Source organism: Leguminivora glycinivorella, chromosome 6 (assembly GCF_023078275.1).
Source record: "Leguminivora glycinivorella isolate SPB_JAAS2020 chromosome 6, LegGlyc_1.1, whole genome shotgun sequence".
In the NCBI taxonomy this organism is placed as follows: domain Eukaryota; kingdom Metazoa; phylum Arthropoda; class Insecta; order Lepidoptera; family Tortricidae; genus Leguminivora; species Leguminivora glycinivorella.
Window position 1 is genome coordinate 19,402,632 of NC_062976.1, and position 15,634 is coordinate 19,418,265.

The 15,634-nt window shown below is 37.4% G+C and overlaps 1 protein-coding gene across 1 annotated transcript in view; it reads left to right on the forward strand.

Annotated features, from left to right (window-relative positions):
• LOC125227289 (dynein axonemal heavy chain 7-like) overlaps positions 1–13,067 on the forward strand; it is a 40,242-nt gene extending 27,175 nt beyond the window's left edge. The window contains 23 exon segments of the mRNA XM_048131563.1: positions 73–218; positions 291–486; positions 6,082–6,152; positions 6,236–6,393; positions 6,484–6,637; positions 6,719–6,852; positions 6,925–7,198; positions 7,316–7,457; positions 7,525–7,703; positions 7,883–8,046; positions 8,404–8,545; positions 8,632–8,698; positions 8,794–8,939; positions 9,238–9,390; positions 9,472–9,601; positions 9,759–10,000; positions 10,370–10,526; positions 10,703–10,869; positions 11,587–11,824; positions 11,898–12,049; positions 12,122–12,259; positions 12,354–12,497; positions 12,834–13,067. Of these exon segments, the coding sequence (XP_047987520.1) occupies positions 73–218; positions 291–486; positions 6,082–6,152; positions 6,236–6,393; positions 6,484–6,637; positions 6,719–6,852; positions 6,925–7,198; positions 7,316–7,457; positions 7,525–7,703; positions 7,883–8,046; positions 8,404–8,545; positions 8,632–8,698; positions 8,794–8,939; positions 9,238–9,390; positions 9,472–9,601; positions 9,759–10,000; positions 10,370–10,526; positions 10,703–10,869; positions 11,587–11,824; positions 11,898–12,049; positions 12,122–12,259; positions 12,354–12,497; positions 12,834–13,040 (3,701 nt within the window). The 3' untranslated portion in view covers positions 13,041–13,067.
• The last annotated feature ends 2,567 nt before the right edge of the window (positions 13,068–15,634 follow it).

The following is a 15,634-nucleotide window of genomic DNA, read 5'->3' on the forward strand; positions in this document are numbered from 1 at the left end:
TTTGTCGATTTAACTCTCTTTGCTTGTCAAGATAGCATTTGATGATAATAAAAAATGTGATGAATTTTGCAGGCATGTGCAAGTGGGTGATTGCCATGACGAAGTACGACAAGGTAGCAAAGGTAGTCGCGCCGAAAAAGCAGAGACTCGCTGCCGCACAAGCAGTCTATGACAAAGCTATGGCTGCGCTCGCTGTTAAACAGGCTCAGCTCAGAGAGGTATATCGATATAATATACATTTAAATCATGTTTGAGAATTGCAAGAATTTATATCATGATTTGATTCCCAGGTACAACTTAAATTAGCAAAATTAGAAGATGCTTTGGCTGAACAAAGTCGTCAGCAAAGGATCCTCGATGACGAGGTGATGGACTGTAGTAACAAGTTGAAGCGAGCCGAAATGCTTATCTCAGGATTAGGAGGAGAGAAGACAAGGTGGACGCAGATAGCTAAAACTTTGCGGGAAACGTACAATTCTTTGACCGGTATATGCTAAATTATACTTCCTATCCAAATCCGAGACAACAAATATTATTTACTATGCAGCACACGGAATCGTACCGTCCAAAGTCACACATTTCAGAGATATAAAATTTAAAAAACAAGTTCTCGCCATGCATACCTACTACCTTCAACATAGCCCAGCGCCCTGCGGCGTAAACCCATCATTACATGTTTTTGTGTCGTCCGAGTCACACGTAATTTCGTCAAAATAAGTGTTCCTCTAAAAGTGTAAATGTTGTGAATTTATGAAGTTCGGTAAGTGATTTAATACCTACTTATGTACCTATAGTGCGCTAAATGGTGATTATAGAATTCAAACCATATTTGAACAACTGCCGACCGCCGTATAGTACCGGCGAGTTTAGTCTAGTTATCGGCGAGTGTATAATAGTTTTGTTTTTCATTCGATCGTAGCTACGAGCTAATGTGATTTTACACATTAACACACAATTGTACTATCATTTAAGTAGCTTGCCTCACTTGCCTATTGATAACTAGAACTAAGAAGTTAACGAAATACTAAATTTATTTGCGGTCATATTTGGTCATACGATAGGATTTTCTACGACTACCTTCTTTTTCAAACAAAAGGCTTTCGGTATGAATACTTAAGTTGCAGTAGGAAAGTAATACGATGTAGTGTTACCTTATTACTAGTATATGTGTTTAAGTAATACGTAAATCACAGATTACTTACAGTAATATGTAACTATTAAACTACCTACTGACAATCGATGTGATCTCTGACTTCAATATTTACGAATATGATTTTACTCGTATATATCGTAGGCGTATAGAACAGTATATTATACGTTAACAACATGTCTGATCTATAAACATATTTTTTCTGGTTGGTGATAAAGCGCCTTTTATAAAAAGTTTAAAAGAAAAACGCATCGTTATGTAAATTGTAACAACATTCAACAATATTTATAAGTCAAACGAGCAATAGTTGTAGCAATATTTACAAATACTGGAACCAATAATTAAACTATATTTTTTCTTTTGATTCATTCAATAATGTATTAATAAATATAATGACCGACTGCACATTGCCAGTAACTGATGCATTTAAACAGGATGCGCTTGCACGATCTTACCTAAGGCGCCTTAACTAATACCGAATCCATGGCACAAACAGCAACACCTTTAACTGACTATCGTTAGACTTTATGCCGTGGTAATAGGGATCACAAATGTGTTGACAGTGTTGCCTGTTGCTTGCTGTTGTATATAGTACGGGCCGTACTTCGATGCCGACGAAAGGATTTATGCGAACATTACGGGTTTCTAGCTCGGCATCATGGTCACATCAAAATTTTTTCTATCAGTTTTGTGTGAAGACAAGTACCCTATGTGAGCAAGTCTCTTTTTGTAAGTAATTACCTACTATTTGGATGACATGTGTCTATGTCCAGCAATTAAATCATAAAGAAATAAAAATAAAGACATTAGAACATTAGATATTGTTTGACATTGTTAAGACATTAGAGATTATAATTATAAGAGCTTATTGTAAATAAAGATTTACTTGTGTCAATAATAAATATTGTAAGCATGTCTTGAAATAGTATTCCGATAGTATAATAGCGTCAAGGATGATTGGTTGAGTATCGGGTAGAAAAGAAATAAAACCCTGATGAGTGATGAAAATTGAGATTACAATGGCGTGGCTATTTTTCTCCACAAATAGTGTCGCGGGCTCCGCTAAATGCGTTGTAGCCATTTGTGAATGAATTGAATGAATTACTTTATTGCGATAAACATGGTATACATTAGTTGGTACATTACTATTTTTGACTAGCAATACATGTTTAGCCAAAAATGGCATGCAAAATTATATCTGAACCTACAGTAAAATGCCCTTCTTTATTAGTAGCGTGACTATTTTTTCTCCACGAATTGTGTCGAGGGCTCCGCTAAATGCGTTGTAGCCATATGTGCCCCACTTTAATAGTGGCGTGGCTATTTTTTCTCCACAAATTGTGTCGAGTGCTCCGCTAAATGCGTTGTAGCTATATGTGCCCCACTTTAACAGTGTCGTGGCTATTTTTCTCCACAAATTGTGTCGAGGGCTCCGCTAAATGCGTTGTAGCTATATGTGCCCCACTTTAACAGTGTCGTGGCTAATTTTTTTTCATGAATTGTGTCGAGGGCTCCGCTAAATGCGTTGTAGCTATATGTGCCCTACTTTAACAGTAACGTTGCTATCTTTGTTCACAAGTTGTATCGAAGGCTCCGCTTAAGGCGTAGTAGCTGTTTGTGGCACATTTTAACAGTGATAGGCTATCCATTCAACTCAATTCAAAACCTTTAATGGCATAAACAAAACATGTCAAAAATACAAAAATAATAATACAATAAATAAGGAATTAAAATAATCTTAAACAACTTAGTCAAAAAATAATGATAAATTTAAATACTAACCATAATTATATATATAAAACACAAGAAATTAAAACAAAATGTTATCATTTTAAATTAAACTTACTATGTAATTCTCCACGAATGAAGTCAAGATCTCCGCTCTCTGACTGTTGAAACTTTGTGGGCTCCACTTTATTAGGAAATAAATAAAATAAACATTAATAGTGTGATCTTTGCTTCAAAACTGTATCGATGGCTCCACTTTTATAGATACATTTTATAGAGAACATTGTATTTATAGCGTTCTAGCTATATGCACATCAAGTCAACCTTAAAATGACTATATTTTCTCCACAAATTGTCTCAGGAGCTCTTCTTTCGTTCAAACTACATTGAGAATTCCGGTCTCACAGTGCATTGTCCACTGTGTTTTTTCAATCGGTTTACGCTTCGGTGGATTCACGCTTCTGTCGCTACGTTCATCGGTCACTTCGCTCTTCGCTCGCAACTCCAACGTTCTTAGATTGCTTCTCTCCTCGCTGTATTCAATCTGTTTATTCTTCGGCCGCTCCGCTCCTTGGTCTCTCACAAATTAAAGATAGTAACATTACTCCGCTTTAAAAGTGTTAATGTTAATGAGATTTACATTATCTCGAGACTTGTTAATCAGATTTAATGTAATGTAATGTTGTTATATAACTTATGTAGGTACCTACCTACTTAACGCACATTATACAGAATTAATATAAGAACACTTTCGTCTAAGGATTGAACCAATGAACCAATGATTGAACAGTAAACAAAAATGTAAATCTTATTTTCCTTAAAATTGCTAATACTATTGCTCTGACAAGACATACAATATAATGTTGCTACACCATATGAGCATCATGCATACACTAAAATAATAAAATATACGCCGTATTAACCCTTCAGTCATAGCTCTATGACCTATACCACAGCCTATACCTACACAAATCACTTTACAATGCTTAGTACGTGTCATCATTAATTACTCGCTGTTATAATAGTTATAATAATAAAAATAAATAATCAAGGCGCAATAAATCCCTTTCAGGGTGGCTAGCCGAATGGCACAAACGCTCATGAAACGCTCACGAAACGAAGCGCTAGTAGATATCTATCTCTATCGCGCTTGCGTATTGGCGCGACAGAGCCAGCGGCGTATCGCTTTCGTTTGGCGTCGGAGAAATGCCATTCGGCTACGGGGCCAGGCGAGCAACGACTATACCTGTACGTTGCCACATACGCATTAACTACCTACATCCTACACTTTAATTAACATACCTCGATTGAAAGAGAAATCTAATACAATATTTAGAGCTCTAAACTATAGGGGAATTGTGGTACGGAAAACAGGGGCTGACTCGTGGGTGGTGCACATTATCTAGGCCTATATACCCGGGGCGTAAAATCGCCGATGGAAACTAATACACACAATATAGTTGTGCAGTTATGCAGAGTTATTGCAGCCGTGAACAGCTAGATTAATAAATCCAATTAGAAAATAAAGTTTCCAATTAAATTAATATTTAAATTTGAAATCCCTGATTGACATACAGTCTCGCTTAGTAACTAGAAAGTTTAAATAGTTATGATAGTTGATTGTATAACCCAACTACATATTTTCTTTCTTGTTAATTGTAGTTTTGTATCACAATACATAGTACAGCTTGTAACGTTATTTTATTTTATTAGTATGTATGTTTGTTGTTTGTTACTCCCTCAATTAATTAATAAAGGAAACTGTGGCAAGTGTGGAATAAGCAGAACTGTCTTCTGAAGGATTACCGGACAAACACACCTTTAAAAAAGTTCTAATGCTTCAGGTTTTTGGTGTTCATGGGTGACAGCGATCTGTCTGCTCATTTGCCTTCTTTACAACTTTACAATCAGATGTTAAAATTGAATGTTGTATATTTTGTCCTCAAAACATCGGCAATAATTACATAATAATTAAACTAGTAACTAGCTAAGTTTACTTCTTCCTTTTTAAGTATAGGAGCCTTTTTTGTTGGCATCTATATAAATTAATATAATACTTACCAGGTTACTTATGTTATATGAACAAAGTGATATGACGTTTTAAAACAATATTTAGAAAGTAGTATACTAAGGCATTGTATGGACTTACTTTTTAATTGCATAGTAACTGAATTTGACTTTTAATTCACCTTAGAATATAAATAAAACATTGTAACTGCGTATGCTTATTGCTTGCATTGCCAATGCACAAAAGGGAATTTGTTGCTACGCATAATTTTACATGAGATTTCTTGTACATCAGAAAAACCTTAAATGAAAACTGATGAAACTATAATGACCTTGACTTTAAAACGTAATTAATACTAATTTAAAAACATTTCATTAAAAGCCAAAAAGCGCCGTTCTAAGACCTTAGAAGTTGCAAACTAATCAGTGTTACCATAACCAGGGAATATCAAAAACATTCATAAAGCTTAATATAATTATAACATTTTATATTAAGCTTTATGAAAAAAAAAAGCATAGGTTATATATAAAATAATAGGAATAACTTAACTTTAAATAATAGGAATAACTTTTAATTTGCTTAATGACGTCATCATGACGTCACATCATCAGATACTTAATACCATTAAGTAGGTACTCATACGAAACTTAACACTATATCATATTTTGATGTTCTTACTTTATTTTATTTTCGCATGCAGTATTTGTATTGACATGCAAGGCTCTGAACATCTGCATAGTAAATAATATTTGTTGTCTCGGATTTGGATAGGAAGTATAATTAATAATCAAACGAACTTACCTGTGAAGTTTGATTACAATTATACGAGTATCCAAATCCGAGACAACAAAGTCCCGCCCCCAACCCCGAAAATAACAATAAAATGGTTTCACGACACAAAAAGATCTACTCTAAAATAATGATGGGTTTACGCCGCAGGGCGCTGGGCTATGTTGAAGGTAGTAGGTATGCATGGCGAGAACTTGTTTTTTAAATTTTATATCTCTGAAATGTGTGACTTTGGACGGTACGATTCCGTGTGCTGCATAGTAAATAATATTTGTTGTCTCGGATTTGGATACTCGTATAATTGTAATCAAACTTCACAGGTAAGTTCGTTTGATTATTAAATATACCATTGTATAGTTATCTTCATAAAATTATGAAACAAATGTTATCATGAATTTGTTTTCAGGTGACATTCTCATCGCTGCTGGTATTATTGCCTATCTTGGACCATTTACTGCTGCATTTCGAATTGATCAAGTATGTTATTTTGTAAATTATTATCTAAGAAGTTATACTAGTTATTGCTTTAATAACTAGGTACATATTAATTCCATTCACAGATTAAGAAATGGGCTCACGCGTGTCACTCTTGCGGTATGGTGTGCACTCTCAACTACAGCCTGACTAAAACTTTGGGAGAACCAGTCACCATACAACAGTGGAATATAGACGGACTGCCAGCAGACGACTTCAGCGTTGAAAGCGCTATCATTCTAATGTCAGTTTAGATATAAATTTAAAATTTAATTACATTTTATGGGAAACTCTTACACAGATAGATATCTTAACTTTCTGTTATCGTTTTTAGGACAGCTCGTCGCTGGCCTCTCATGATCGATCCACAAGGTCAAGCAAATCGCTGGATCAAAAACATGGAAAAGCCTAACAATTTAAATGTAGTGCGAATGACGCAGGCGGATCTTGGTCGAGTTTTAGAAAATGCTGTACAATTTGGACAGCCGGTATATTTCAGACTTTTATAATTTGTTGAAATGCAAAAAATAATAATAGAACTAATATAATGTTACGCACCTACATTACAGGTACTATTAGAGAATGTACTAGAAGAACTAGATCCAATGTTGGAGCCTTTACTCCAGCAGCAAACGTTTCGTCAGGGTGGCGCACTCTGCATAAAAATAGGTGATACTATCGTGGAATACAGCAAGGACTTCAAGTAAGAATACTGTAATGATAATGATAAATCATTAATTTGTTGCAGTCTATTTTATATTTTTTACTTTTGTAGACTTTACATCAGCACAAAGTTAGCAAACCCTCACTACTTACCCGAAGTGGGCGTGCGTGTGACCTTAGTCAACTTTATGTTGGCTAAAGATGGCCTCGAAGCTCAACTGCTAGCTCGCGTAGTTGCGAAAGAGAGACCAGACTTACAACAGGCTAAATCAGATCTGACAACACAAGGTGCCGAACACAGGAGGCTTCTGCAAGAGATTGAAAGAAAAATCCTTAATGTATTGTCTACGTCAGAGCATCTCTTAGAAGACGAGGAGGCAGTACAGGTAAAGTAGAACATATGTGTTGTGACTGGAGTTCTCTACTACTATGCATTCTAATGTCTGAACAATAGCAGTGCGAATAACCTACAGAAACATGTCAATTGATGTTTTAACTTCCAGATATTAAACTCTGCTAAAGATACATCGAACGAAATTAAAGAAAAACAGGAGGTAGCCATGGTCACCGAGAAAGCAATTGATACCGCTCGAGATGATTACGTACCCATCGCTGTTCACTCTACTAATCTGTTTTTCCTCATTGGTAAACAACTTATTTATTATGTTATTTTGTTGTTAATGTATCATACATTTATATAATTTTTTTTCAGCGTCCTTGGCAAACATCGATCCGATGTACCAGTATTCTTTGGGTTGGTTTGAAGCTTTGTTCACCGCTGCCATTAATAATACAGAAAAGGTTGACGATATCCCACAGCGATTGGGAATATTGCGCGCTTACTTTACATACTCGCTGTACGCTAACATCTGCAGGAGTTTGTTTGAAAAGGTTCATACAAAAATAATTACACTATTTATTTAGCATATCACTTTCGCCTGATTAGGGACTTTTGCTTGTCACCCAATGACCCAACGATACATATCATCATTTATTAGTTAACTAGAGGTAGACATAGTTCGAAGTCAATGGAAATCAGCGGCTAAGCTCTCGTTATTCCCTCCTCTTAGGATAAGCTGGTGTTCTCCTTGTTGCTGACGATCACGATAATGGTGGCCGAGAGCGAATTGGAGCAAGCCCACGTGCTGTTCCTGCTGGCGGGCGCTCAGCCGAGACACGTGCCACCCAACCCCGTCCAGTTCCTCGGTCCCCAGGCCTGGGCTGAATTTGTCGGGTAATGATAGCAAATGATTTGCATTTTAAGTGATTTCTGAATAACATGAGCAGCAGGTAAAAATGCGCAATTGACGTGAAGAACCATTGGCAACAGGAGGACGGAGGAGTCATACACAGTTTGACAGTACATAGTATCAATACGCTATTTTTTAATTTTTCACCTACAATTTAAATACTTTGGATGCACTGTCACGGATACTCATACATAGGAGGACGAAATCATCCGAACCCAAAATGCCCTAGGACGTTGCAGGGCTGCGTTTCATAAAGTGTTAGTGTCCAAGCTTCTTGATAAACGCAAAGTTACGGATCTACAAGACCGTATTATTTTTACTACTAAGTATATTAATTTCAGATTGAATGAATTCGACCGATTTCATGGCTTATTGGACCATTTCATGGCGCATATAAGTATATGGAAAGAATGGTGCGACCTAGAGGACCCACAAGATCAGCCTCTGCCCGAGCCATGGAATAAGAAGTGTACTCCCTTTGAGGTTAAATATATATTTTTTATTTGATATTAAAAAACTTTTATAATAATGCCGTATTCTTGGATTAACGCGTTGATTTCTTCTTTCAGAAAATGATGATCCTTCGTTGCCTTCGTTTAGACATGATGGTACCAGCCGTTCAGGACTTCGTGCAAAGTATGAAATGAGATTTGATCCTTTATATAAGTTACGTATTAATGTATCATAAAATACGAGTACACTAATCTTTTATTGTTTACTTTAAATTTTAGATAAGATGGGTCGCAAGTTTGTTGAGCCTCCACTTTTCGATTTACAATCTTCATATTCGGATTCACATTGTTGCATACCTCTTCTATTTGTGTTAACTCCTGGATCAGATCCCATGGGAACTCTGCTTAAATTTGCCGACGATCAGGTAATTCCAGTAGGCGCAACAATGTTTGCATATTTAACCAATTGATTATGAATGTATAGACGGTTAACCAAATTTTGACAATAATAAATTGCGCGATATTCAAATTTTGTATGGGAATTAAACCTACATTTTCAATAAATTTTTAAGTGTTATTTCTCGTCGATGATTCCGCCACCGTCAAGATTTAGGCAGGCACGCATTTTGTGATAACAATTTTGCAGGTTTAAATTTGCCGCCTTTTTTAGTGCCAAGATTTGGTTGACCGTCTATCGATTTTATGACTAATTTATTTTGTAAGGGATTTGGAGCCTCTCGTCTTTTCTCCCTGTCACTGGGCCAAGGACAAGGTCCTATAGCTGTCAAACTTATAGAAGAAGGTGTTCGAAGCGGTACTTGGGTGGTGTTGCAGAATTGCCATCTAGCCAAAAGTTGGATGCCAATGCTTGAAAAGGTATTCATATATTCGTAATTGCTAAATGACATAGGACCATTCCTATGTGAATCTGTGTCTAATTAAGGTAACTTATTCCAGATTTGTGAAGGTCTAAAGCCGGACACTACCCATCCGGATTTCAGGCTTTGGTTGACTTCCTACCCCGCTGATCATTTCCCTGTCTATGTGCTACAAAATGGAGTCAAAATGACCAATGAACCACCCCAAGGTGAGACAATAATAATAGCCTTTCCGCACAAAACATTTCAAATGATTTTGACGATTCATGAAATTTCACCATTTCTTAAGACGTTTAGATGTTTTTATCTTTAAAATAGTTACGTAGCTGATGTTATTCAGCCCCTGTTGTTTGAACGTACTTTCAGGGTTGCGAGCAAATATCGCTCGGTCATATCAGAGCGATCCCATCAACAACCCAGAGTGGTTCGAGGGCAATAAGCAGCCGGTGTACTTCAAGAAGCTGCTGTTCGCGCTGTGCTTCTTCCACGCCGTGGTGCAGGAGCGGCGGCAGTTTGGCCCGCTCGGCTGGAACATCCGCTACGAGTTCAACGAGACCGATCTCAGCATCAGCATCACACAGCTTAACATGTTCCTCAATGAATATAAAGTGAGAATACTTTCTCCTCTTTCAGCTTTCCTCAAATTTTGTGGACATTGCCATCTTTTAGTGAACTAAATACACAATTGAACGTGAACGTTTTGTTAGTATTCTTTTGCCCACTTGCACCAATCACTTAACTCAGAGTTAGAGGGCTGTTATCTGTCCAATTCCATATAAAATGGTGGGTTAACCCTCCATTTTCGTTGGTGCAAGTCGCCCTTACCAGCGTAAATTGTCGCAAATTAACCTGAAAATGGAATGTATTGACTTGGCTGAGCTCATTTTAATACCTAAAGGAGATTTACGGTTGTAAAATATTTTGAGAAGACCACAATAAGCACTTTTTATGTAACTCTTACTTAAAATACTTACTAGGACGTACAATTCGTGGCTCTGCGCTACCTGACGGGCGAGTGCAACTACGGCGGGCGTGTCACAGATGACTGGGATCGTCGCTGCCTCAACACCATCCTCTTCAAGTTTTACAACCCCAAAGCTATCTTCGAAAAGAAATACAACATTGACTCAACTGGTAAGAGAAATACATTCATTTTTTTCGGCGTATTCAGGGTTCTTTCAAATTAGCACTTAAATCTCTGCACTTATTGACTTTTTAATTAGATTATGAACACCAAGCCATCATTGCTTCATTCGCCAGTTTATGTAGTACTTCCACGGAATCATTACTTTTAAGTTCCTTGAATACAGGCATCTACTACATCCCGGAGCTTAAGGAGCATGGCGAGTTCATAGCGTACGCGCGCTCGCTGCCTGTGGCCACGCCGCCCGGCGTCTTCGGCTTCCATTCCAATGCGGACATCACCAAACACTTCCAGGAGGCCAACGAACTGCTCGGCACGGCCGTTAAGACACAGGTACTAAAATGATTGACCTAGTCTGATTATTACTTTTATATGATTCAGCTACCTGAATCATAAGGCCTTGTCTAAGGTATGTTGCGGGTTCTGGTTTTGATACAAATTATTAGGTATTTGAACCAACTAAGTTCTCTCAATACAAAATTTAGTATCAGTAGCTTCTCTTAAATTGTCGATATTATTGAGATAAGTAGTTAGAAAATTCGTAACTTTGTTAAATTGAAACATTTTTCTTGCTTAAATTTACTAGTCCACTAGGATAGATAATATGTATGTAGTTTAGTGTTGAATGTATTTTCTTATGTTTCATTTATTCACTTGTCGGCGTACTCAAAATCAGGATCGTCTGGTAAGTAAATTTTTTTGTGTTATACAATATATTTTATTATTCTCAGTATTTATTTTCATTCTCTAGGCTACTAGGTTTTTTACAATATGTATATAAAAATAAAATATAAAACATTTACAAAACAACAATATCTTTACAATATCTTTTTATTATTATGATATACGTAAATAAGATTCTGACATTTCCCTGTTTGCACGCATATAGGATTTATTTAGAAAGTTTACGGTAAGTGCCAAATTTGTACCTAAAATACTTACTATAAATATTTTTCAATGCGATTTGGATGTAATCATGTTTTAGTCAGAAGAAACCAACAAAATTTTCTGCCGTGTTTCCACACAACTAAATAAGTAATTCGCTTGTAGGACACAATGGCAGGCGGAGGTGGAGGCGCAACACCGGAGGAGCAAGCTATGGCCATCGCAGAAGACGTGCTGGCGCGGCTACCCGCCAAGATTCTCTCGGGGCCGTCGCACGAAGGCGACCTCAAGCCGGCCGAGATGTCCCCCATGTCCATCGTGGTCATCCAGGAGGCGGCGCGCTTCGACCGCCTCGTCAACATCGTTCGGGCTAGCTCACGAGCTGTTATTGGCGCTGTACAAGGTACTACATCTAAGCTCTAAAATTTCTGTAATCTGGCTGGAGTGAGCTATTAATGCAATGTTCTATATAACAGGTGTAAGTGTCTTAACGGACGTAACAGAGGAGGTGCTGACGAGCATGGTTCGCGGACGCATACCTGCATTATGGGCCGGCAAAAGCTACCCGTCGCTAAAACCCTTTGCATCCTACGTCGACGATCTTCTAGCCCGACTTGATTTCTTACAGGTGATTCTCTTTGCTATTAAGCTAGAAGTGATCCTACTGAGAGTATATTTATTTGACGTTAACTCTGTACAGCAATGGCACGCGCACGGACCGCCGGTGGTGTTCTGGCTGTCGGGCTTCTACTTCCCACAAGCTTTCCTCACCGCCGCGCAGCAGAGTTACGCCCGCAAGTACAAGATACCCATCGACCAGCTCGCCTTCCATTATGAGGTACTAAAAACGCAACCAAAAGTAGCTACAGTAAAATCATTTCTCTTTTGTTTGTGACCTTTATTGTACAAATACTTGTATTGTCCACGTGCAGGTGCAACGTATACTCGAGCTAGACGAGCCACCAGTAGAAGGGGTGTACATCAAAGGGCTCTTTATGGAAGGCGCGCGCTGGAACATGGATTCCTACTTCATCGATGAGTCGTTCCCCAAAGTTCTTTACGACACATTCCCCCCGGTAAGACTTGGTTTTTTAAAGTAGTACTGGACAAAAATACAAAAAAATATCATAAGATCTTTCAAAACATTTCTCTAACTTTTTCCTTTGTTACCTTTAATTTTTAGGTGATCCCCGCAAAATCTAAACCTTCCTCAAATATCACACCCCCGTGTTATGCCTTATTCTATTGTGTACTGTATTAGCTAGGTGACGATTGACACTACCTTCATTTTGTGGGCTTTCTTAAGATTAGACTTTCACACGCGCTTTAGATTAAACGTGGGTTTGTGACAATCAGCTCCACTCTTTCACGCACATTGTACCAATAGTAGTAAATCTTTGATTTGGTATCAGGTATGGCTGATCCCAATGAAGACAGTGGATCTCCCGGTAGCGGAGTTCTACAACTGTCCGCTGTACAAGACGGGCGACCGCCGTGGTGTTCTTTCTACCACGGGACACTCCACCAACTATATCCTGTTCATGCGGCTGCCCGGCTGCAAGCCGCCCGACCACTGGATCATGCGCGGCGTGGCGCTGCTCACACAACTACACTTCTAGAGAGTTCTAAGACTGTCCGGTGTACAAGAACTATGACCAGCTCGGAATGCTGTCCACCACAGGATATTCCAACAACCAAAAGCGGTTTATGCGACTGCCAGCCGCCCGGCTACTGGATCCTGCGCAGCGTCGCGCTGCTCACAGAACTGCACTTCGAGGTGAGGTTGTTCTATGTACAGACTGTGCGGATGTGGAGTGATGAGTGACAAAAACTATTATAAGTAGTAAGTAGTTACTTTCTTTTGACTTTTTTGGTGAAATTTTGGTCCTTATGAGACGAACTGTTTTTTGACTGCGTTTGGTAACCCCTTTGAAGTATTCAATAATGGCGTCAGTTAAAAGCGAATTTTTAATTAGGCCGTATTGCAAAGGACTATTACCTACATGAAACATAATATCATTCTTGTTTCAAACTAAATTGGTAGGTAATACATTTATGAGTTAAGACCCTCCTATTTATTGCACTCTACTTGATCTTACCTAATTTAATTTTGAACCCATAACGTAATGTTTTAACCATGATAATCAGACTGTAATAAGATTAACTTCTAAGATTGACGTCTTACCAGCGATCCCTACTTGGGTTCGTTCGTCAGAGGGAGGCGCAAAAATACCGCTGACGCATAGAGGAGGCACATTAAAAATGTACTACTGCTCGCAAATGACGTTTAGTTTTTTTACACTTGAGATTTGGGATATAATCTGATTTTGACCCTTTTTTTGGGAATTATTTTTGGCTAAATCATGATTAGAAATATGTTTTCTACTTATTATTATTGCCAAGACGCTCACCTATTGTTGGTAGCTAGACTAGCTAGTCATTACTGAGATTAGACCTCCCTGATTTGTATAATAATTTATTTACACAGAACGGCATTTCAATTTTGAAAATACGTTATTCATATCTTAAGATCCTGACTACAAAATTAATCAAAATCAATTTGTGTGTTAATTAGTTCTAATGGTGGGATTTGTGATTGAACTCATAGAATATGAATAAAAGCATTTACATAAATGATTTATGTACCTACTACCTATCTAGTCGATATAACTAGTCTTTAATTTTATTGTTGTTTTATTTAGATATAGGTATGCGATAATTGTTATTTATTCTTCGTTTTAATATGGTGTTAAGGCTTTTTGTTTATTCTCAATAAACAAATTCAACGATTAATATTCGTTTTACCTATTACATTATACTCATGACACAATAGGGTCGTCATTTGACCGCCACGTTTTTTTGTAAATATTCAAAAAATCACTTCTACTCTTTTCAAAAGAAGTAGGTACCTTTTAAACGGTCGCCCCAAGGTCACCATTCATACTGACAGTGAAGGTTATAGAGGGTGGGGCCTGTAACAAAAGCAAAAAATCAAACTGTAGGCTACACTCCTTAAACTGACCAACATTAGTTTAGTGACTTTTAAAAATTATGAAGTCTTTAAATTTTTAATTTTTCATACAAAATAAATATTAGCTTCAATGTACGCCATTATTGTTGTCATTGACGTTGTCTGTCACACTTTAGACTTAACAGAATTCGCAATACATTACCTCTTAGAAAAAACTTTCAAGGGTGATAAAATTCAAAATACAAGTTATTTTTAAAAGTCGCTGAACAAATGTTGATAAAACGATTTTCTACATTATAATTGAAATTATCTTGCAAATTTCAATTATAATGTAGAAAACTGTTAAATACAAATACATTGAAATACCTCGTAAAATTGTTTAATATAAAAATCGTTCAGCCATTATTTACTTTATTAAAGGTTAGGTTAAATTTATTATTCTCCACTAACTAGGTTGTCTGGAAGAGATCGCTCTTTAGCGATAAGACCGCCTCTTGTTTTACCTCTTAAGTTGTTGTTTATACTTGCTATGTTGTTTCGTGTATTGAGGTGTGCAATAAAGAGTATTTGTATTGTATTGTATTGTATTGTACTTTAACACTCCTTACATTGTGGGTTAAAATGTTTCTTCCATTCTCGCCTGACTATAATCTTTACAAGCCACGTAAATACCAGCTGAATAGAGCCTAAAGCACCCAGTAGCCTATTTAGAGCGTGGCGACCCCAGCACAATGGCGGCACAATAGCTCGGGAATTAATTCGTCCGCACATGAACTGTTGCTGCTGAGACAATGGACTCATTTGCTACACGATGGCTACACGTTACTGATCACTGCTTGTTGTTATTGCTGTCACCTTCTGGCTATGGCGATACACGAGTATTGAGTATGTACATAAGTTTCATGTAGATTGATGTAGAGATAACTAGATTAAGTATAAATAATATAAGTAGCAAGAAGAATATGTCTCCAAAGGAGTACTTCCCTATTTATATGTTTCAAGTGAATATGGATCCTTTTTATTTGATCCTAACAGCAATTTTCATAGAAGAAATTACTAACCATTTACCAGAATACCAATTGGAACTACAGATTTCGTGATACGAGTATGTTCACAATCGCTCTAAAGCAAGCTTGACTGGTGCAGATTTTCTCACAATTTGTTTTGCGAGTAACTTGGCGAACCCATCGGAGCAACTACACAAGGTGATTCCCCACCGAGTCTTTATTGCTACGCGATCTG